The sequence below is a fragment of the Neomonachus schauinslandi genome, chromosome 1 (assembly GCF_002201575.2).
Source record: "Neomonachus schauinslandi chromosome 1, ASM220157v2, whole genome shotgun sequence".
Classification (NCBI taxonomy): Eukaryota; Metazoa; Chordata; class Mammalia; order Carnivora; family Phocidae; genus Neomonachus; species Neomonachus schauinslandi.
The window spans coordinates 63,638,029-63,663,102 of record NC_058403.1 but is presented as its reverse complement, the minus strand read 5'-3'; the positions used below and the strand labels follow the sequence as shown (position 1 = coordinate 63,663,102).

At 39.4% G+C, this 25,074-nt stretch overlaps 1 protein-coding gene across 1 annotated transcript in view; it reads right to left on the bottom strand.

Moving 5' to 3' along the window:
* Nucleotides 1-25,074, bottom strand: part of CFAP91 (cilia and flagella associated protein 91) — a 101,044-nt gene that overhangs the window by 44,724 nt on the left and 31,246 nt on the right. The window contains exons 7-8 of the mRNA XM_021692550.1: nt 5,592-5,769; nt 1,306-1,463 (exon numbers count right to left, since the gene is read on the bottom strand). Coding sequence (XP_021548225.1) covers nt 1,306-1,463; nt 5,592-5,769 — 336 coding nt within the window. The remainder of the gene's footprint in view (nt 1-1,305; nt 1,464-5,591; nt 5,770-25,074) is intronic.

The following is a 25,074-nucleotide window of genomic DNA, read 5'->3' as shown; positions in this document are numbered from 1 at the left end:
TTATTGGGGGGGGTCTCGAAGGCCTCCCTGAGGAAGGGACATTTGAGGTCATCTTAGCCTGGTTCCCCCAAAGGCAGAGCCTGAGACAAAGGCATGTGTCAGGTAGTTTATTTGGAAGGCTACTGATCCCAGAGGGCTGGAGAGAGGGACAGGAGGAATTAATTAAAAAAAGTAATAATAATAAAATAAAATAAAAATAAAATAAAATAAGCAAGCTAGTCAACCCATCATTAGTATTGTGAAGTATTGAAAAGAAATTGTTGACAATATCTAAAGATCTAGGCATACCTAGCATCTAGTTAAAAGTTATTTTCTCACATCAAGAAAACGTTAAAAGTTAAGTTCACTGATAATAATTTTAAGGAAGTTTTATAATTGTTCTACTTTTGCTAGAAAAATAACAAATTTGATTTTTTTAAATATTGTGATTATTCTAATATGCATAGAAATTGCTAATTTGCATATAATTGATACATTACAATTTTATAAGTAAATTACATTAAAAGTTACTAAGTAAATAAAACTATAAAGTTAAATACTAATAAGTTAAAAGTTTTTAATTTAATTTTTATTCATTTTTATTTTTTTTTTTTGAGAGGGAGAGAGATAGAGGTGGGGGGAGGCAAGGGGCAGAGGGAGAGGGTGAGAGAGAAGCCTAAGTAGGCTCCACACCCACTGAGGAGCCCAACGTGGGGGCTTGATCTCACGACCCTGAGATCATGACCTGAGCCGAAATCAAGAGTCAGACACTTAACCAACTGAGCCATGCAGATGCCCCCTTTTTAATTTTAATTCAAAAATTTTATATAGTCATTCCTAATCATCCACTGACTGCTCTTTTTATGTGTACAGATAGAGTACATAAACAGATAAACAGTATATCCATGGTATTAAAATTTCATGGAAGAGGGTGAGCAGGAGAAAAGATGTCTAAATGTCTCATTTAAGAGCAATAACAACAACAAAAAAAAAGGTTGAGAAATAGGGCTTTCTATCCAGGACTTCAACCTATGAATATGGGAAGCCCAACCCCTTACACTTACCCCACCCCACACACAAACATACACAATAATATCACAATAATCACAATAATGTCAATAACTTGACTACCTGTTAGAACATCATTACTTGGCTTTCTTAGTGAGGAATTTTCTTCCACTCTTCTACTTTTGAGAAATAATTCATCTCCTTTACTTATTTAATAACACTAGGACTCAAGAGAATTATATCTAAATCAGGTTTGATCAAAGATTCAAAGCAAAGCCAACCCTCCCATTCTCTTCACTGTTCATATTACACCATTACCTGATACATGTGTGTGCTGAATCCGTGCCAATTTTGCCTCCTTTGCTTCCTGCAATCGACACCATCGGGCATTCAGGTGCTTCATGTTCACTTCGTTTTGATTCTCATCACGCTTTCTCAGCAGCTTTTTTAGAATTTCCAGGCGAATCTCCTGCAGTCTTTAAGTAAATCACCAAACATAAAGACCTATTTGGTATCCCAGAGTGTTCTACTAGAGAGAAGGGAAACACCTGCCATAAACAGGATCCTCTTTTTGGGCTGGTATCATATTCACGTACTTAAAAAGACTGCTCTGGCAAAAGTGTGACAAGTGGATTGGGTGTTTGGGGGACGCAACTCAATAGTGAGTCTCTCTATAAAAGGAATATGTATGGGCATATTTCTGAAAGGCAAAGAAGAGTATGCCAGGTAAATAAAAGGGCTCTCCAGGCAGATGGGCCTAAATGAACAACAAGATGTTTGTGCACGGTTCCAGGCCCACAGGTATGGGCTGGGGAGTTAAGTAATATGAGTGAAGAGAAAATGAGGCAGCATGATATTTTAAGGAATGAATGTGAAAATGCCAGTGTCTGGCGCATACAGACATCCAATCAATCTTCGTTTCCCTTCCGCTTACCTTTAGCTTGTTCTCCTAGAGCTAGCTACCTTGCTCATGTGTATACAACAATGTACACATGACTTCAAAACCTGTACCTCCGGCCCAGGTATTTCTGAACCAGAATTCCTGTCTACTTGAATTTCCAGGTATCCCTTGACAACTTCAAGAAAAAACCCCACTCATTTTGTTCCCCCAGAAATCTACCCTTTCTTACATCTTCTTCCTTCCCCTAATAATTCCTCCTCTAAAACACTTCTTGCATCCATTCCCTAGCTCATGTTTTTATCATCCCTCTCCTAACTTGGACTCTAGTTGCTAATCTACTCTCTCCTTCCAATCTTGCTCCACACAGCTGTCAAGATTTTCCTTCCTAAAATAGACATTTGAACATTTTAATCTTTCTTAAAAATTCATAGAGTAATTTATTCAGCTACTTATTTGTCAAATATTTATTAAGTGCTCACCAAATGCCAGGCAGGAAACAAACAATGATGAACAAGATAAAACGCCTTCTCTCAAGAAGCACTGTTCTATTGGAGCAGGCATATCAACTAGCATTTTATAAGGAGATAAATACCAGGCCAGAAGAATGAAGACTGTGGGAGAAGAAATGACAGAGCATCTATGTCTAGCACTATTCCCAGTGGATCCAGGAAGGTGGGGAGGGCTTCTTTACAGGAGCCATTAACTCTGTAGTCTTGAGGATAAACAAGGATTGAGATTTGCCACATAGACAAGGGAAAAGTGAGGCCTCAGCAGAGGAAAGTTCAACTCAAAGGACTAGAGACAGAGCTAACATGTCATACTGGTGGAGCTTCTCAAAGCAAACATACCGGGGAGGGTGGGGAAGTAGTGAAAAGTGAATATGGAGAAACAGGTGTTTTTAAAAATAAGCCACAAACCAATAGTCACCTTTCTCTCTGGACTTAGAAATCCTAAGTTCGTTCTCAAATTCATCACTTACCTCAATTCCTTCAGTCATAAAATGGACATAATCATATCTGTCCCATAAGGTTGTTGTGAGCATTAGATGAGTTAATGTATACAACATGGTACAACAGTTGAGCATGCATCAGATAATCTGGAGTCGACCACCTGACTCAGTAGGTCTGGGATGGTGCCCGAAAATCTGGATTTCTAACAAATTCCCAGGTAATGCTGATGCTGCTGGTTTGTGGACCACAATTTGAGAACTAGTGGCTTGGAACATGGCTCCAACACATAGTAAGCACTCTGCAACTTAACATGCTCTGTGAATATCATCATCATCATCACTAATATTTTCTACCTGATGGCTTCTTACTAACCCTTCAACACCCAGCTCAGAGGCTACCTTCTCACAATAATTTTCCCAAATCTCCACCCACCCCAAACAGAACGAGCCAGGAACATTTTAAATGTTTTTAATGCCCTTCTGATAAGAATATATCTCTCCAAATTGCAGCAATAAATTTAATTTTCTACAGACGGGATTGGGCATCCGATACCTACTTTGCATTCTTTAATTGCAAGCTTTTACCAAAACACCACACAGTCTGGATTCAGGGTTAATAGAAGGTGTTGTAAAAAGATAAACATATTTTGAATTCAGAACCACGCTGAGTCTCTAATTGTCTTGGTTCTTAACTCTCTTTTGTGTAAGCACACTGTCAGGGGCTGTGGTGGCATTGCGATGAGCAGTGAAGCGCCTCAGCTCAGCCTAGGGCAAAGGACAACCTCATCAAGTTCCCTTCCTTCCTTCCTTTTTTTTTTTAAGATTTTATTTATTTATTTGACAGAGAGAGACACAGCGAGAAAGGGAACAGAAGCAGGGGAAGTGGGAGAAGGAGAAGCAGGCTTCCTGCTGAGCAGGGAGCCCGATGCAGGGCTCGATCCCGGGACCCTGGGATCATGACCCGAGCCGAAGGCAGACGCCCAACGACTGAGCCACCCAGGCGCCCCTCTTCTGCATTTCTTTTTTTTTTTTTTTAAGATTTTTATTTATTTATTTGACAGAGAGAGACACAGCGAGAGAGGGAACACAAGCAGGGGGAGTGGGAGAGGGAGAAGCAGGCTCCTGGCTGAGCAGGGAGCCCAATGCGGGGCTCGATCCCGGGACCCTGGGATCATGACCCGAGCCGAAGGCAGACGCCCAACGACTGAGCCACCCAGGCGCCCCTTTCCTTTCTCTACTGCTAGGGAGTTGTAATTGTGAGGTTTTCATCCTTTCCACACATTCCAAGGACAGCCTCATTACTGAAAATACATTAGTTAAATGATTGAAAACCAGAAGTACCTCAGCATAGTGTTATTTATGCACCGTGAGCTCATCTCTTAATTGAGGAATTCCACAATTTGTCTTTTAAATAGAAAATGCCCCATTAGCTGTAGCTAGAACCCAAGGTGTCCTGACTGTGAATCCAACACCGGGAGGAATAAGAGAATTAGCTAGGAGGCTGATGGATATGAAGAGGGCCTAGGCCCAGGCAGAGTGGCACGGGGAATGAACAGAAAGGGTCAGTTTGAAAGGCTGATGAAGGGATAAAGAAGATACGGCATACACACACACACAGGAATGTTACTCGGCCATGAAAAAATAAGGAAATGTTGCCATTTGTAACAAAGTGGATGGAGCTAGAGTATATTACGTTGAGTGAAATAAGTCAGTCAGAGAAAGGCAAATACCATATGATTTCACTCATATGTAGATTTTAAGAAACAAAACAGATGAACATATGGAAAGGGGAAGAAAAAGGAGAGAGGGAAGCAAACCATAAGAGACTCTTACCAATGGAGAACAAACTGAGGGTTGATGCAGGGAGGTGGGAAGGGGATGGGCTAGATGGGTGATGGGGATTAAGGAGGACGCTTGTTGTGATGAGCACTGGGTATTCTATATAAGTGATGAACCACTAAATTCTAATCCTGAAACCAATATTGCAGTGTATGTTAATGAACTATAGTTTAAAAATTTAAAAAGAAAGACATTTCAGGGGTGCCTGGGTAGCTTAGTCAGTTAAGCGTCTGCCTTTAGCTCAGGTCATGATCCCAGAGTCCTGGGATCAAGCCCCACATAGGGCTCCCTGCTCAGCGGGGAGCCTACTTCTCCCTCTCCCTCTGCAGTTCCCTCTGCGTGTGCTTGCTCTCTCTGTCAAATAAATTTTAAAACTCTTAAAAAAAAAAAAAGGCATTTCAGTGGGATTCTATGATAGTCTAGAATTTCTCTAAAGAGAAAAAGGAAGGGGCGCCTGGGTGGCTCAGTCATTAAGCGTCTGCCTTCGGCTCAGGTCATGGTCCCAGGTTCCTGGGATTGAGCCCCGCATCGGGTTCCCTGCTCGGCGGGAAGCCTGCTTCTCCCTCTCCCACTCCCACTGCTTGTGTTCCCTCTCTCGCTGTATCTCTCTCTGTCAAATAAATAAAATCTTTAAAGAGAAAAAGGAAGAGAAGAATCACAGATGTTTTGAGGAATTCTTCAAATCTGGGTTCCATGCTTAACTTTACACACAAGGAGGGCATTATACATTTTTATATTGTTAGAGAGAAAATTATAGAGCTATTATTCCCAAAAGAACCAGAAACCCAACTTTCTATCTCTATAGGTAGAAGGTTGCTTTTAAACCCATACATTTGGGAAAATGCTTTACAGATAAAAAGTATTTACATTACTCCACCAGCACAGGTGCAACTGTCTGGGTAATCTAGAACTTACTTTTCAATCTCCTGCTCTCTGAAGGCCCACTCCTTCCTCTCCATCGCATTCATCATCCTCCTCCTCTTCTCAAACTGGGAGGTGTCACTCAGACAGGGAAGAGTGGCTTCCCAAGCACGCTTCTCCCGGGCACGTTCTATCATCTCAACCTCAGCTTGTCCTGCTGGGAGCCCTCGACCTGGATGATGAAGCAAAGCACTTTAGAAACATATGGACAAACTCATGTACCTTTCAGTATTTAGTTTATTCCCTTTCAGTTCCTGTCCTCTTGAACTTCAAGGGTTATGACAAGATGAAATGATATTAGCAAACATCCTCCTGATGTGCCTCACAGCTTGTTATCTGTGCCCTGTACTATCTCTTGTTAGTTATTCAGCCAGAAGACATTTTAGTTGCACATAAGATGCTAGACAGTATTTGAAGAATATCACGTGACTACTGAATAATTGTACCTTGGAATGTCCTATATTAGACAAATCAATATTTTGAAATGCAAGGAAATATCAAAGTAACTTACAGAAGGTCACAGCTGGTAAGTGGTAGAAATCAGGATTTGAACATTGCAATCTGACACTTGTGGTCTTATTACTACTCTATACTCCCTCTCTATTAGAGAAATGAAACAAAAATGAACTATATAGACAAGCCCACAGCTAACATCATACTCAACAGTGAGGTTGAAAGCTTTTCCTCTAAGATCAGGAACAAAACAAGAGCCTACTCTTATCACTCCTATTCAACATAGTACTAGAAGTCCTACCCAGAGCAATCAGGCAAAGAAGAAATAAAAGTCAACCAATTGAAAAGGAAGAGGTAAAATGGTTTCTGTTTGCAGATAACATGATCTTATATATAGAAAACTATAAAGACTATCAAAAATGGTTAGAACTAACAAATGAATTCAATAAAGTTGCAGGATATAAAATCAACATACAAAAATCAGTTGCGTTTTTATATATTAACAATGAACTACCTAAAAAACAAAGAAAATAATCCCATTTATAATTGAATCAAAAATAATAAAATAGGGGGGCACCTGGATGGCTCAGTCAGTTAAGCATCTGCCTTTGGCTCAGGTCATGATCCCAGGGTTCTGGGATCGAGCCCCTCCTTGGGCTCCTTACTCAGTGGAGAGTCTGCTTCTCCCTCTCCTTCTACCCCTCCCCACCCGGCTCGTACTCTCTCTCTCTCTCTCAAATAAATAAAAAAATCTTAAAATAATAATAGGAATAAATTTAACCAAGGACGTAAAAGATCTATACACTAAAAACTATAAAATACTGATGAAAGAAATTGAAGATGACAAAAGTAAATGGAAAAATATCCCATGTTCATGGATTGGAAGAATTAATTTGTTAAAATATACATACTACACAACGTCATCCACAGATTCAACACAATCTCTAGTAAGATCCCAATGACATTTTTTACAGAAATAGAAAAAACAATTGTAAAATTCATATGGCACCATAAAAAAAAAAAAAACCCAAAGAGCCAAAGCAACTTGAGAAAGAAGAACAAAGCTGAAGGCATCATACTTCCTGGTTTCAAACTATATTACAAAGCTACAGTCATCAAAACAAAATAGTATTGACATAAAAACAAAAGCATAGACCAATGAAACAGATTCAAGAGCCCAGAAATAAACCCAAATATCATCAACTAATATTTGACAAGGGAGCCAAGAAAACTCAGTGGGAAACATACTTTCTTCAATAAGTGGGGCTGGGAAAATTGGATATTGGCATGTAGAAGAGTGAAACTGAATCCCTAACTTACACCAATCATAAAAATTAACTTGAAATGGATTAAATACTTAAATGTAAAACTCCTAGAAGAAAACATAGGGGAAAATCTTCTTGATATTGGTTTTGGCAATGATTTTTTGTATATGGCACCAAAAGCACAAACAACAAAGCAAAAATAAATCAAATGGGACATCAAACTAAAAAGCTTCTGCACAGCAAAAGAAATGAGCAACAAAATGAAATGGCAACCTATGGAGTGGAAGAAAATATTTTCAAACCATACATCTGATAAGGGGTTAATATCCTAAATATATTAGGAACTCCTACAAATCAATAGCAAAAACCAAAATAATGCAATTAAAAAATGGACAAAGGACCTGAATAGACATTTTTCCAAAGAAGATATACAAATGGCCAGCAGGTACATGGAAGGTACCCAACATCACTAATTATCAGAGAACTACAAAAGAAAAACACAATGAGATATTACTTCACACCTGTTAGGATACGTGTTTTCAAAAAGACAAGAGATAACAAATGCTGACAAAGATATAGAAAAAAGGGAACTCTAGTACACTGTTCGCAGGAATGTAATTGCTACAGCCACTATGAAAAATAGTATGGAGGTTCCTCAAAAAATTAAAAATAGAGGTACCATATGATTCAGCAATTCCACTTCTGGGAATATATCTGAAGGATATGAAATTACTATCTCAAAGAGATATCTGTACCCCCCATGTTCACTGCAGCATTATTTACAGTAGCTAAGACATGGAAACAACTTAAGTGTTCATCAACACATGAATGTATAAAAAAAAGATATAAATGTATATAATTCCTATATAACATATTAAATATAATTGACATATATTGACTATAATATGTGATAAATTTTATTTTATATGCAATATAAAATATATAAAATTCAGCCATACAAAAAGGAAATCCTGCCATTTGTGACAACATGAATGAAACTTGAGGGCATTATGCTAAGTAGAATAAGTCAGACAAAAAGACAAATACTGTATGATCTCAAGTATGTCTGGAATCTAAAAAAACTGAATTCATAGAAACAGAGAGTAGACTGATGGTTGCCAGGGGCAAGGGGTGGGAGAAATGGGTGAAAGTGGTCAAAGGGTACAAATTTTCAGTTATATGATGAATAAGTTCTGGATATTTAATATACAGCATAATGACTATAGTTAACAATACTGTATTGTGTACTTGAAAGTTGACAAGAGAGTAGATCTTAAATGTTCTCACCACACATACCAAAAAAATGGTACTATGTGAGGTGATGGGTCTGTTAATTAATATTATTGTGGTAATCATTTTGCAAAATATATGTATATAAAATCATCACATGGTATGCCTTAAACTTACATAGTATGTCTATTATATCTCAATAAAGCTGGGAAAAAATGAACTATACATAAGTAAAAATATAACATTGTCTTTGATTTTTACATACATGAGATTTTACTATAAGTATTCTGCAACTTGCTTTTTTACTCAAGTTTGTTTTGGGGACACTAGTCACACTGATACGCAGAGATCTAATTTCATTCTTCCATTGTAGGACTCTAACACAATTTAAGCTATCTTCTAAAAATTGATGTTTTAGATTGCTTCAATTTTTTGATTACACATAGTAATGCTGCAACAAACATCCTTGTACTGGTCTCATGCCATATGCGAATTTCTCTAGCATCCTTAGAAGGATCTAAAGTCTAGCAGCTAGATCATAAAATATAATCACTTTAAATTTTTCTGGATATTGCCAAACTTGCCTCCCAAAGGTATAATTTTGCTCAAGCCTTCTGAGATTCCCCTGATGCTCTCCCATAGCCCATGCTTCCTTACTTCCTCCCACATTGTTTCTGCCTAATCTCAGTTGCTTTTTGTAGTCCTAACAAATACTTAGTAGTAGTTCACCGATTTTTTTTTTTTTTTTTTTTTTTTAGTTTCACTGAAAGTGTAATTTGTGGGAGTTCTTTTGTGCTTGTTGCTTTTGTGTGATTTCTGGGAAGAGAAGAGGAAAGATACTGATTTACATAGACACAGTTATACTGGGAATAGGGATTTGGATTAGAATTGCTTGAAGGTATAAAATGTTTAGGGGAGAAATAATATCTATTCAAGCAGGAGTCTTCCTATTTATAAACATGGTATGCTTCTCTCTCTCTCTCTTTTTTTTAAGATTTTATTTATTTGAGAGAGACAGAGAGAATGAGCAGGGAGGAGGGGCAGATGAGAGAGAGAGAAAAGCAGACTCCCCGCTGAGCAAGAAGCCCAATATAGGGTTCGATCCCACGAACCTGAGATCATGACCCAAGCCTAAGGCAGACGCTTAACCTACTGAGCCACCCAGGCCTCCCATATGCTTCTCTTTTTATAAAATCTTTGTTCACATGCTTAAGGAACACTATATTTTTCTCCATAATTCTGTGCACATGTTTTTAAGTGACTTTCTTAGGTTATTTGTTGCTTTAAGAATATGATATTTTCAGGGACACCTGGGTGGCTCAGTCGGTTAAATGTCTGCCTTCGGCTCAGGTCATGATCCCAGGGTTCTGGGATCAGGTCCTGCATTGTGCTCCTTGCTCAGCAGGGAGCCTGCTTCTCCCTCTGCCTGCCGTTCCCCCTGCTTGTACTCTCTCTCTCTCTCTGTCTCTCTCTCTCTCTGACAAATGAATAAATAAAATCTTTAAAAAAAGGAATATGATATTTTCAAATATTTCTAATCATATATTGCTCATATAGGAAAGCTACTGATCTTTGCATGTCATTTCCACAATCACCTATCTCGAACTCAGGTTCTTAGTTCTGATAATTTGTAATTTCATTTGATTTTCTAAATGAATAAATTGTCTGCAAATATAGTTTTGCTTCTTATTTCTAATCCTCATACCTCAAATTTTTTCTCTTACTGCACTGAGTCAGCATTTCTCAACCAAAGTGATAACACTGCCATACTGAGCAAACAATTATTTCTTGTATAGGACTGCTGAATGCAGGACAGGATATTTAGTATCCATGCCAGCCTACCTCCCAAACCCCACCCCATGTGCTAAATGCCAGGAGCACTTCCTAGAGCAAGGACTTGTGGGGAGATGGCAGAGTAGGAAGATCCTAGGCTCACCTCATCCCATAGCTGCAACTAGATATATCCCTATCAGTGTAAATAACCAGAAAAAAAACATAGACTGGCAGAAGAGACTCTCCACACCAATATGTTGAAAAGAGACCACCTTGAGGAGGGCAAAGACATGGTGGGAGCTAAATGGACCTGCAGGACTGTCCACAAAAGGGAAGAATGCAGTGAGTGCAAAGAGGAACAGAACCCATACCAAGCACCCCAGGCACAGGGGACAGGCACCTGAAAAAGGAATCTCCATAACATTTGGCTTTGAAAGGCAGAGGGGTCTGGCTTTGCAATCTCTTAAAATCAATGAGGCTTAGCACCCAGAACTTAAAAAAAATCATTGGGCTCAGCTCTGGGAAAGTGGAGGCTGAGAGGAAACTGAGCCCCCACCCTTAAAGAGACAGCACAACAAACAGCCCCACTGAGATTCAACTTAGAAGGAGAAATTTGAAAAACACCAGGGGTATACAAGAGGGGGATTTATTTTACTATCTCAGAGTTTGTGCTGGAGGGGCAAGGATCTTTGGGAGACTTCTCTAGGAACAAAGGAGCTGGCAGGAGCCATTTCCCACCCCCACCCTCCAGTGTAGATACATGGACACCTGCCAGAACCAGCACAGCAGGAATAACCCCACCAACCTTTCTAAAAGCATGCCCTGCCCCACAGTCTTCTGCAGATCTGCCCTCTCCAACCAAGCTGGCCTCAGCAGAGTTGTCCCAGGCAGTTGCAGGTCACCTCCCTACATACTGACAGACCTTGCTGTGGCTACTCACTCTGATCCCATGTCTCCTGTGGAACCATCCTTGGCAGGAGTCCATCCAAGGCTGGCATTGTGCAAGCAGCCCAAAAAGGGGTCACCACAGCTCCAAGCGATTCCTGCCCCAGGGAGAGGGGAAGATAACCACACACACCAGTCCAACCACACACAGCAATGGGCTGGGGGCAGATTTCGGGACTGACTGCTGGTCCCACCCACCAACAAAAGTATCTCAAGGGGACAACACAGGGAGAACACCTTGCTGTTTGGTGCTACTGAAGCTCTGGCAAACCCTTGATCTGACTCAACTCAAGCTCAAGGCAATCCCAGACTGGCAAAATTACAACACAGGGACCAAACCCTGACCACAACAGGCAGACAGCCTTTGCAGAATGACTAGACTGAAGGCAAACACAACTCAGCCACAACAGTAGGGCACACACAACACACACAGGAAACACCCCTGAAATTCCAGGGTCTGGTGAACAGGGGGTATTCTACTGCAGGGCACTATAGGACCACCTCCTCACACGTCCATGACTTTCAAGAGCCAGAGATGTAGCTGACTTTCATAGCACATAGATAACAGACACAGAGAGTTAGACAAAATGAGGAGACAAAGGAATATGTCCCAAATGAAAGGACAGGACAAAATCACAAGGAAGCTAAATGAAACGGAGATAAGGAAATGCTTGATAGAGAATTTAAAGTAATGGTCATAAACATACCCACTGGAATGGAGAAAAGAGTGAAGGACTCAGTGAGACACACAACAAAGAGAGAAAACATAAAAAAGAACCAATCAGAGATGAAGAACTCAATAACTGAAGTTAAAAATACACTAGAGGGACAAAAATAGTACACAAGAGGAATCAGAAGAATACATCAGTGACTTGGAGGACAGAGTAATGGAAAGCAATCAAGCTGAACAGGAGAGAAAAAAAGAATTTAAAAAAATGAAAATAGATTAAGGAAACTCAACCACACCATCAAGTGTAATAACAGTTGCATTATAAGGATTCAAGAAGGAGAAGACAGAGAAAAGGGGGGGGGGGAGGAAATTTTATTTAGGAAATAATAGCTGAAAACTTCCCAAATGTGGAGAAGGAAACAGAAATCCAGATTTAGGAAGCACAAAGAGCCCCCATCAAAATCAACCCAAGGAGGTCCACACCAAGGCACATGGTAATTAAAAGGGCAAAAAGTAGTGCTAAAGAATTTTTAAATCAGCAAGAGAAAAAAAATGTAGCTACATACAAGAAATACCCTGTAAGAGAACTAGCTGATTTTTCAGCAGAAACATTTCAGGCAGAAGAGAGTGGCATGAAATATTCAAAGTGCTGAAATAGAAAAACCTGCCACCAAGAATACTCCATTCAACAAAGCTATCATTCAGAATAGAAGAAGAGAGGGTAGAGAGTTTGCCAGACAGACTTGGAGGAATTCATGACCACTAAGTCAGCCTTACATGAAATGTTAATGGGAACTCTGTGAGTGGAAAGGAAAGGCCATAAGCAGGAGTAAGATAAGTAGGAAGCATAAAAGCAGTAAAATTAAGTATATCTATAAAAAATCAGTCAAGGGAATCACAAAATAAAAGGACATAAAGTATGACACCATATACCTAAAATGTGGCAGGGGAGAGGAATAAAAATTTAGTGCTTTTAGAATGGGTTCAAACTTAAGCAACCATCAACCTAATATAGACTGCTATATGCATAAGATGTTACATATAGACCTAAAGGTAACCACAAATCAAAACCAGTATTAGATATGCAAAAAATAAAGAGAAGGGAACCTAGGTATATCAATAAAGAAAGCCAGCAAACCTTGAAAGAGGAGAATGAGAAAAGAAAGGAACATAAGAACTACAAAAACAACCATTAAACAAGTAACAAAATGGCAATAAGTGCATACCTCTCAATAATTACTTTGAATATAAGTGGACTAGACATTCCAATCAAAAGACATAGGGTGACAGAATGGATAAAAAAGCAAGACCCATCAGGGCGCCTGGTGGCTCAGTTGGCTAAGCATCCAACTCCTGGTTTCAGCTCAGGTCATGATCTCAGGATTGTGAGATTGAGCCCTTTGTAGGACTCCATGCTCAACACAGATTCTACCTGGGATTCTTTTTCCCTCTACTCCTCCCCCTCTTCTCTTCTCCCCTGCTCATGCTCTCTCTGTCAAATAAATAAGTAAATAAAATCTTTTTTAAAAAGGAAAACCCACCTATATACTGCCTACAAAAGACCCATCTCAGATCTAAAGACACATGCATGCAGACTGAAAGTGAAGAGATGCAAAAGCATTTATCATGCAAATGGAAGTGAAAAGAAAGCCAGGGTAGCAACACTTATATCAGACAAAATGGACTTTAAAACAAAGACTGTAACAGGAGACAAAGAAGGACACTGCATAATCATACAGAGAACCATCCAACAAGAAGATGGGAACACCTAAATACATAGAGCAGCTAATAATAAACATAAAGGAAATAATTGATACTAATACAATAATAGTAGGGGACTTTAACACCCCTTACATCAATGGATAGACCATCTAAACAGTAAATGAATAAGGAAACAGTGGCTATGAATTACACATTGGACCACATGGATCTAACATATATATTCAGAACATTCCATCCTAAAACAGTGGAATACACATTCTTTTCAAGTGCACATGGAACATTCTCCAGAATAGATCACATATTAGGCCACAAAGCAAGTCTCAACAGGTTCACAAAGATTGAAGTCACACCATGCATCTTTTCTGACCACAACACTATGAAACTAGAAATCAACTACAAGAAAAAAAATCTGAAAAGACACACATACATGGAGGCTAAATAACATGCTACTAAACAATGAATGGGTCAACCAAGAAATCAAAGAGGAAATCGAAAAATACATGGAGACAAATGAAAATGAAAACACAATGGTCTAAAATCTTTGGGATGCAGCAAAAGCTGTTCTAAAGGGAAGTTTATAGCAATACAGGCCTACCTCAAGAAGCAAGAAAAACCTCAAATAAAAAACTTAACCTTACATTTAAGGGAGCTAGAAAAAATAACAACAAGCAAAACCCAAAACTAGCAGAAGGAAGGAAATAATAAAGATTAGAGAAGAAATAAGCAAAATAGAAATTAAAAAAACAATAGAACAGATCAATGAAACCAGGAGCTGGTTCTTTGAAAAGATCAACAAAATTGATAAACCTTTAGCCAGACTCATCAAAAGAAAGAGAGGACTCAAAAATACAAAATCAGAAATCAAAGATGAGAAATAACAACCAACACCACAGAAATAACAAGGGTTATGAGAATATTATGAAAAATTATATGCCAACAAATTGGGCAAGAAGAAGAAGTAGAAACATATAACCTCCCCAAACTTGATCAGGAAGAAATAAAAAATCTGAAAAGACTGATCACCAGCATGGGAGATTGAATCAGCAATCAAAAAACTTTGACAATAGAAAGTCTAGGACCAGACATCTTCAAAGGTGAATTCTACCATTTAAGGAAGAGCTAATTCCTATTCTTCTCAAACTGCTCTGAAAAACAGAAGAGGAAAGAAAGCTTTCAAATTCATTCTATGAGGCCACCTATACCCTGATAACCAGACAAAGACACTACAAAAAGAGACAGATTCAGAGGGAACTACAAACCAATATCTCTGATAAACCTAAATGCAAAATCCTCAACCAAATATTAGCAAATCAAATCCAACAAATCATTCACCACGATCAAGTGGGATTTTTTCCTGGGCTGCAAGGGTGGTTCAGTATCAATCAACGTGATATATCACTTCAACAACAGAAAGTATAAAAACCATATGATCATTTCAATAGATGCAGAAAAAGAATCTGACAAAGTACAACAGCCATCATGATAAAAACCCTCAACAAAGTAGGTTTAGAAGGAACTTACCTCAACATAATAAAGACAAACATAATATGAAAACCCCATTGCTGACATCATACTCAACGGTGAAAAACTGAGAGTTTTTCCCTTAATATCAGAAATAAAACAAATTCATTCTGAGAGCCCCGAGCTGGTGGACTTGAATGAGTGTTGTCCCACACCGTTTTGTTAAGCAGCTGCTTACCTCTTGCAGGAGATTCTGCTTCTTTCACTTTCCTGCAGTCTCTTGGTGGGGATTTAGGTTCTGGTTCATGGAAAATAGTCATGGCCTGGATTTCAAGGCCCCTGACACCTCGCACTGAGCTCTCCAGGAATGAAAAAGCATAATGTTTTCCATGGTGATACAATGTCTCCTATTCCTCACAACAAACCTCATGAAAGCCCCAAACTGGGCTGGTCTTCAGTGTCTGCCCTGAGAATACTCATCATGAGGGGACCACAGCAGTTCTTCCTTTAGGTTGCATTTACTTCTTCTGGAAACACATCTCTTAAAAGATGTTTCAATGAGGAGGAGCAAGATGGTGGAGGAATAGAAGACCTGGATTTCGTCTGGTCCCAGGAATTCAGCTAGATAGGGATCAAACCATTCTGAACACCTATGAACTCAACAGGAGATTGAAGAAAAGAATAGCCAGCAATTCTCTGAACAGACAAGCGACCACTTTCTGGAAGGTAGGACATGCGGAGAAGTGAATCTGAGGCAATATTCGGGAGGATAGATGGCAGGGGAGGGGGCCTCCGTCCGCCGCTTCTGGCAAGTGATAGAGCCCTGGAGCACAAAATTGGAACTTTTAGAAGTCGGCTCCACTGAGGGATGTCGCTCCAGTGGCTAAGCGGGGGGTGGAACCCTCGCTGGGACAGTGTGGTCTCAGGACCCTCGGAGTCACAGAAAGACCAGGGGTGCCCGAGTGCAGCACAGCTCCCAGGTATCGGAGAGGGGAAGCCAGCTGCAAAGATAGAGCTGGGGAGGGGGCTCTCAGCTTGGGGTTGCCATAAACCGTGATCCACAGCACAGTCGGGCCACTGCTCTTTCAGCAGGGGCCCATCAAGCGGTAGATCTGGGGAGACTCCCCTTCCTCCCCCAAGAGGAGTGGTGCAAGAGCTCACTGCAGGAATCTGCTGGGTTTGGAGACTCCACATGGGGTCAGGTGCCAGAGATAGAAACGCTCAGTCACAGGCTGCGTGAGCACGGAGTGCGGCCGGAGACCAGGGAGAGGGGAGTGATTGACTGCTTTTCTCTAGGGGCGACACTGAAGAGTGGGGCCCCGAGTTCTTGGCTCCTCTAGGGCGGAGATTGGGAGGCCACGATTTCACTCTCCTCCTCCAAAGCTGTACAGAAAGCTTGCAGGGAACAAAAGCTCCCCAGAGCAAACCCCAGCAGATTACTTAGCCCGGCCCTCGGCAAGGGCGGGGCAATTCCGCCTCCAGCAAAGACATTTGGGAACCACGGCAACAGGCCCCTCCCCCAGAAGATCAGCAAGAACAGCCAGCCAAGACCAAGTTTACCGATCAATGAGAACAGCAGAACTCCAGTGCTAGGGGAATACTGCACATAGAATTCATGGCTTTTTTATCATGATTCTTTAATCTTTCAAACTTAACTTTTTTTTTAACTTTTTTTTTTTTTGAGTTTTTCTTTTTCCCTTTTTCAACCAACATCTTATCAATCCCTTTTCTAAAAAATATTTTTTGTTTTTCATTTTTAGAGTCATATTCTATCCCTTCAGAGTAGTTACCCTTATTTTTGGTATATATATATATATATATATATATATATATATATATATATATAAGTTGTTCTCTCTTTGGGATACAGTTTCTTCTAACAGACCAAAATATACCCTAAATCTCTAGTGTATGGGTTTGTTCTAGTCTCCTGCCTGATCACATTCTCTCCTCCTTTTTTTTTAAAATCCTCTTCTTTCATTTTTCAACCAACTTCTTATCAATTCCTTTTATAAAATCTTTTATAATTTTCATCTTTACAGTCATATTCCATCCTTTCATCGTATTTACCCTTATTTTTGTAAATATACAAGCTTTTCTTTCTTTAAAATTTTGGGAGGCACTTTCTTCTAACAAACCAAAATATGCCCAAAATCTACTGTGTGACACTGATCTATGCACCAGCTATTTGATCATATTCTGTTTTTCTTGTTTGTTTGTTTTTTTATCTCTTTTTCTTTTTTTTTTTTCTTTCTTTCCCTTTCTTTTCCCCCAGTTTCAGGTCTCTTCTGATTTGTTTAGTGTATATTTTTCTGGGGTCATTGCTACCCTGTTAGCATTTTGTTCTCTCATTCATCTATTCTCTTCTGAACAAAATGACAAGATGGAAAAAATCACCTCAAAAAAAAAAAACCGGTACCGACTGCCAGGGATCTAATCCATACGGACATTAGTAAGATGTTGAAACTAGAGTTCAGAATGATGATTTTAAAGATACTAGCTGGGCTTGAAAAAAGCATGGAAGATATTAGAGAAACCCTTTCTGGAGAAATAAAAGAACTAAAATCTAACCAAGTCGAAATCAAAAAGGCTATTAATTAGGTGCAATCAAAAATGGAGGCTCGAACTGCTAGGATAAACGAGGCAGAAGAGAGAATTCGTGATATAGAAGACCAAATGATGGAAAATAAAGAAGCTGAGAAAAAGAGAGATAAACAACTACTGGATCACGAAGAGAGAATTTGAGAGATAAGTGATACCATAAGATGAAACAGTATTAAAATAATTGGGATCCCAGAAGAAGAAGAAAGAGAGAGAGGAGCAAAAGGTATACTGGAGCAAATTATAGGAGAGAACTTCCCTAATTTGGGGAAGGAAACAGGCATCAAAATCCAGGAGGCACAGAGAACTCCCCTCAAAATCAATAAAAATAGGTCAACACCCTGACATCTAATAGTAAAACTTACGAGTCTCAGAGACAAAGAGAAAATCCTTTGAAAGCAGCTCAGGAGAAGAGATCTGTAACCTACAATGGTAGAAACATTAGATTGGCAATAAACCTATCCACAGAGACCTGGCAGGCCAGAAAGGACTGGCATGATATATTCAGAACACTAAATGAGAAAAATATGCAGCCAAGAATACTATATTGAGCTAGGCTGTCACTGAAAATAGAAGGAGAGATAAAAAGCTTCCAGGACAAACAAAAACTAAAGGAATTTGCAAACACGAAACCAGCCCTACAGGAAATACTGAAAGGGGTCCTCTAAGCAAAGAGAGAGCCTAAAAGTAACATAAACCAGAAAGGAACACAGACAATATACAGTAACAGTCACCTTACAGGCAATACAATGGCACTAAATTCATATCTTTCAATAGTTACCCTGAATGTAAATGGGCTAAATGCCCCAATCAAAAGACACAGGCTATCAGATTGGATAAAAAAAGAAAGATCCATCAATATGCTGTCTGCAAGAGACTCATTTTAGACCCAAAGACACCCCCAGATTGAAAGTGAGGGGGTGGAAAACAATTTACCACGCTAATGGACACCAAAAGAAAGCTGAGATGGCAATCCTTATACCAGACAAATTAGAGTTTAAACTAAAGACTATAATAAGAGATGAGGAAGGATACTATATCATACTTAAAGGGCCTATCCAACAAGAAGTTCTAACAATTGTAAATATCTATGCCCTAACATGGGAGCAGCCAATTATATAACCCAATTAATATCAAAAGCAAAGAAACACATCGACAACAATACAGTAATAGTGGGGGACTTTAACACCCCCCTCACTGAAATGGACAGATCATCTAAGCAAAAGATCAACAAGGAAATAAAGACTTTAAATGACACACTGGACCTAACGGACTTCACAGATATATTCAAAACATTCCATCCCAAAGCAACAGAATACACATTCTTCTCTAGTGCCCATGGAACATTCTCCAGAATAGATCACTTCCTAGGTTACAAATCAGGTCTCAACCTGGTACCAAAAATTGGAATCATTCCCTGCATATTTTCAGACCACAATGCTTTGAAACTAGAACTCAATCACAAGAGGAAAGTCGGAAAGAACTCAAATACATGGAGGATAAAGAGCATCCTACTAAACAATGAATGGGTCAACCAGGAAACTAAAGAAGAATTTTAAAAATTCATGGAAACCAATGAAAATGAAAACACAACTGTTCAAAATCTTTGGGATGCAGCAAAGGCAGTCCTAAGAGGAAAGTATATAGCAATACAAGCCTTTCTCAAGAAACAAGAAAGGTCTCAAATACACAACCTAACCCTACACCTAAAGAAGCTAGAGAAAAAACAGCAAATAAAGCCTAAACCCAGCAGGAGAAGAGAAATAATAAAGATCAGAGCAGAAATCAAGGAAATAGAAACCAAAAGAACAGTAGAATAGATCAAAGAAAGTAGGAGCTGATTCTTTGAAAGAATTAACAAGATTGAAAACCCCCTGGCCAGACTTATCAAAAAGAAAAGAGAAAGGACCCAAATCAACAAGATCATGAATGAAAGAGGAGAGATCACAACCAACACCAAAGAAATACAAACAATTATAAGAACATATTATGAGCAACTCTATGCCAGCAAACTAGATAATCTGGAAGAAATGGATGCATTGCTAGAGATGTATAAACTACCAAAAATGAAGCAGGTAGAAATAGAAAACCTGAAAAGACCTATAACCACTAAGGAAATTGAAGCAGTTATCAAAAATCTCCCAACAAACAAGAGCCCAGGGCCAGATGGCTTCCCAGGGGAATTCTACCAAACATTTAAAGAAGAATTAATATCTATTCTTCTGAAACTGTTCCAAAAAATAGAAATGGAAGGAAAACTTCCAAACTCGTTTTATGAGGCCACCATTACCTTGATCCCCAAACCAAAGACCCCATCAAAAAGGAGAATTACAAACCAATATCTTTGATGAACATGGATGCAAAAATTCTCACCAAAATACTAGCCAATAGGATCCAACAGTACATTAAAAGGATTATTCACCACAACCAACTGGGATTTATCCCTGGGCTGCAAGGTTGGTTCAACATCCACAAATCAATCAACGTGATACAAAAAAAGAAAGAACAAGAACCATATGATCCTCTCAATAGATGCAGAAAAAGCATTTGACAAAGTACAGCATCCCTTCTTGATCAAAACTCTTCAGAGTATAGGGATAGAGGGTACATACCTCAATATCATAAAAGCCGTCTATGAAAAACCTACAGCGAATATCATTCTCAATGGGGAAAAACTGAGAGCTTTCCCCCTAAGGTCAGGAACGCGGCAGGGATGTCCACTATCACTAATGCTATTCAACATAGTATTAGAAGTCCTAGCCACAGCAATCAGACAACAAAAAGAGATAAGAGGCATCCAAATCGGCAAAGAAGGAGTCAAACTCTCACTCTTTGCAGATGATATGATACTTTATGTGGAAAACCCAAAAGACTCCACCCCAAAACTGCTAGAACTCAGACAGGAATTCAGTAAAGTGGCAGGATATAAAATCAATGCACAGAAATCAGTGGCATTCCTATACACCAACAACAAGACACAAGAAAGAGAAATTAAGGAGTTGATCCCATTTACAATTGCACCCAAAACCATAAGATATCTAGGAATAAATCTAACCAAAGAGGCAAACTATCTCTACTCAGAAAACTATAAAATACTCATGAAAGAAATTGAGAAAGACACAAAGAAATGGAAAAACGTTCCATGCTCACGGACTGGAAGAACAAATATTGTGAAGATGTCAATGCTACCTAGAGCAATCTACACATTCAATGCAATCCCCATCAAAATGCCATCCACTTTTTTCAAAGAAATGGAACAAATAATCCTAAAATTTGTATGGAACCAGAAAAGACCCCGAAAAGCCAGAGGAATGTTGAAAAAGAAAAACAAAGCTGGCGGCATCACAATTCCAGACTTCCAGCTCTATTACAAAGCTGTAATCATCAAGATGGTATGGTACTGGCACAAAAACAGACACATAGATCAATGGAACAGAATAGAGAGCCCAGAAATGGACCCTCAACTCTAGGGTCAACTACTCTTTGACAAAGCAGGAAAGAATGTCCACTGGAAAAAAGACAGTCTCTTCAACAAATGGTGTTGAGAAAATTGGACAGCCACATGCAGAAGAATGAAACTGGACCATTTCCTTACACCACACACAAAAACAGACTCCAAATGGTTGAAAGACCTAAATGTGAGACAGGAGTCCATCAAAATCCTAAAGGAGAACACAGGCAGCAACCTCTTCGACCTCAGCCGCAGCAACTTCTTCCTAGAAACATCGCCAAAGGCAAGGGAAGCAAGGGCAAAAATGAACTATTGGGACTTCATCAAGATAAAAAGCCTTTGCACAGCAAAAGCAACAGTCAGCAAAACCAAAAGACAACCAACAGAATGGGAGAAGATATTTGCAAATGACATATCAGATAAAGGGCTAGTATCCAAAATGTATAAAGAACTTATCGAACTCAACACCCAAAGAACAAATGATCCAATCAAGAAATGGGCAGAAGACATGAACAGACATTTTTCCAAAGAAGACATCCAAATGGCCAACAGACACATGAAAAAGTGCTCAACATTGCTCGGCATCAGGGAAATCCAAATCAAAACCTCCATGAGATACCCCCTCACATCAGTCAGAATGGCTAAAATTAACAAGTCAGGAAATGACAGATGTTGACAAGGATGCCGAGAAAGGGGAGCCTTCCTACACTGTTGGTGGGAATGCAAGCTGGTGCAACCACTCTGGAAAACAGTATGGAGTTTCCTCAAAAAGTTGAAAATAGAGCTACCATACTATCCAGCAATTGCACTACTGGGTATTTACCCCAAAGATACAAATGTAGGGATCTGAAGGGGTACATGCACCCCAATGTTTATAGCAGCAATGTCCACAATAGCCAAACTGTGGAAAGAGCCGCGATGTCTATCGACAGATGAATGGATAAAGAAGATGTGGTATATATATACAATGGAATATTATGCAGCCTTCAAAAGGAATGAAATCTTGCCATTTGCAACGACATGGATGGAGGGTGTTATGCTGAGCGAAATAAGTCAGAGAAAGACATGTATCATATGATCTCACTGATATGAGGAATTCTTAATCTCAGGAAACAAACTGAGGGTTGCTGGAGTGGGGGGTGGGATGGGAGGGATGGGGTGGCTGGGTGGTAGACACTGGGGAGGGTATGTGCTATGGTGAGCGCTGTGAATTGTGCAAGACTGTTGAATCACAGATCTGTACCTATGAAACAAATAATGCAATATACGTTAAGAAAAAAAAAGAAGAAGATAGCAGGAGGGGAAGAATGAAGGGGGGAAATCGGAGGGGGAGACGAACCATGAGAAACAATGGACTCTGAAAAACAAACTGAGGGTTCTAGAGGGGAGGGGGGTGGGAGGATGGGTTAGCCTTGTGATGGGTATTAAAGAGGGCACGTTCTGCATGGAGCAATGGGTGTTATGCACAAACAATGAATCATGGAACACTACATCAAAAACTAATGATGTAATGTATGATGATTAACATAACAATAAAAAATTTTAAAAAATAAAAAGCTTCTGCACAGCAAAGGAAACAATCAACAGAACTAAAAGACAACCTACTGAATGAGAGAAGATATTTGCAAATGACATTTCCGATAAGGGGTTAGTATCCAAAATATATAAAGAACTTTTACAACTCAAGGGTGCCTGGTGGCTCAGTTGGTTAAGCGACTGCCTTCAGCTCAGGTCATGATCCTGGAGTCCCTGGATGGAGTCCCGCATCGGGCTCCCTGCTTGGCAGGGAGTCTGCTTCTCCCTCTGACCCTCCTTCCTCTCATGCTCTCTGTCTCTCATTCTCTCTCTCTCTCAAATAAATAAATAAAATCTTTGAAAAAAAAAAAGAACTTTTACAACTCAAGACCAAAAAAAAAAAAAATCCAGTTAAAACATGGACAGAAGACATGAACAGTCATTTCTTCAAAAAAGACATACAGATGGCCAATAGACACATGAAAAGATACTCAACATCACTCGTCATCAGGGAAATGCACATCAAAAACACAATCAGATAACATCTCACACCTGTCAGAATGGCTAAAATAAACAAGAAACAAGTGTTGGTGAGGATGTGGAGAAAAAGGAACCTTCATGCACTGTTGGAAGGAATGTAAAATTTTTTCAAAGATTTATATATTTATTTGAGAGAGAGAGTGCATGCGTGAGTGAGGGGAGGGGCAGAGGGAGAGAATCTCCAACAGACTCCCCACTGATCATGACCCCAACACAGGGCTCAGTCTCATGACCTCAAGATCATGACCTGAGCCAAAGTCCAATGCTCAACCAACTGAGCCACCCAGGCACCCCAAAACTTTTTTTAAAGATTTTATTTTTAAGTAATCTCTACACCCAACATGGGGCTCAAACTCATGACCCTGAGATCAAGAGTGGAATGCTCTTCCAACTGAGCCAGCCAGGGGCCCCGGGAATGCAAACTTCTGCAACCATTGTGGAAGACAGTATGTAGGTTCCTCAAAAAATGAAAACTAGAATTACCATATAATCCAGTAATTCCATTACTGGGTATTTACCCAAAGAATACAAAAGCACTAATTTCAAAAGATATATGTACCCCTATGTTTATAGCAGCATTATTTATAATAGGCAAATTATGGAAGCAACCCAAGCAACCCAACTGATGAATGGATAAATATAAGTGGTATATATACACAATGGAATATTATTCAGCCATAAAAAAGAATGAAATCTTGTCATTTGCAACAACATGGATAGAGCTAGAGAGCATAATGCTAAGTGAATAAGTCAGTCAAAGACAAATACCATATGATTTCACTCATGTGGAATTTATTAAACAAAACAAACCAACAAAGGGGAAAAAAAAATAGACTCTTAACTATAGAGAACTGGAGGTTACTGGGAGGAGGCAATGAGGGAAATAGGTGATGAGGATTAAAGAATATACTTATTGTGATGAGTGCTGAGTAATGTATAGGACTGTTGAACCACTATATTGTACACCTGAAATTAATGTAACACTGTATGTTAATTATAATAAAATTTAAAAATTATTAAATTTTTTCCAAAAAATGTATTGTAAAAGCAGGCAGACAGTACATAAACAAATGAGTGTGGCTGTGTTCCAATAAAACCTCTTTAGAGTCACTGAAATTTTAATTTCATGTAATTTTCACACGCTACAAAACAGCAGGATTTTTCATCTATTTTACATCGTAAATATCATCCTTAGCATCCAAGCTATATAAAAAAAAGGCAATAGGCCAATTTGGCTTGTGGACCATAGTTTGCCAATCCTGCCCTAGAGTTTTAGTAATTGCTTCTTTTTAAAAAAATTTATCATCTTGGGTGGGAGAATGGGTTAGCCTGGTAATGGGTATTGAGGAGGGCACATTCTGCATGGAGCACTGGGTGTTATGCACAAACAATGAATCATGGAACATGACATCTAAAACTAATGATGTAATGTATGGGGATTAACATAAGAATAAAAAAAAATTTATCTTTATGGGGCACCTGGGTGGCTTATTAGGTTAAGCGTCTGCCTTCGGCTCAGGTCATGGGATGGGTCCTGGGATGGAGGCCCGCGTTGGGCTCTCTGCTCAGTGGGGAGCCTGCTTGTCCCTCTCTCCCTCCTTTTGCCCCTCCCTCCCTTGCTTTCTCTCTCTCTCAAATGAATAAATAAAGTCTTTTTAAAAAATTATCATCTTTAGGTGTGCCTGGACTCAGTCAGTTAAGCATCTGTCTTTGGTTCAGGTCATGATCCTGGGGTCCTGAGATCAAGCCTGTGTTGGGCTCCCTGCTCACTGGGGAGTCTGCTTCTCCTTCTGCCCCTCCCTCCACTTGTGTGGGCTCTCTCTCTCTCTCTCAAATAAATACAATCTTTAA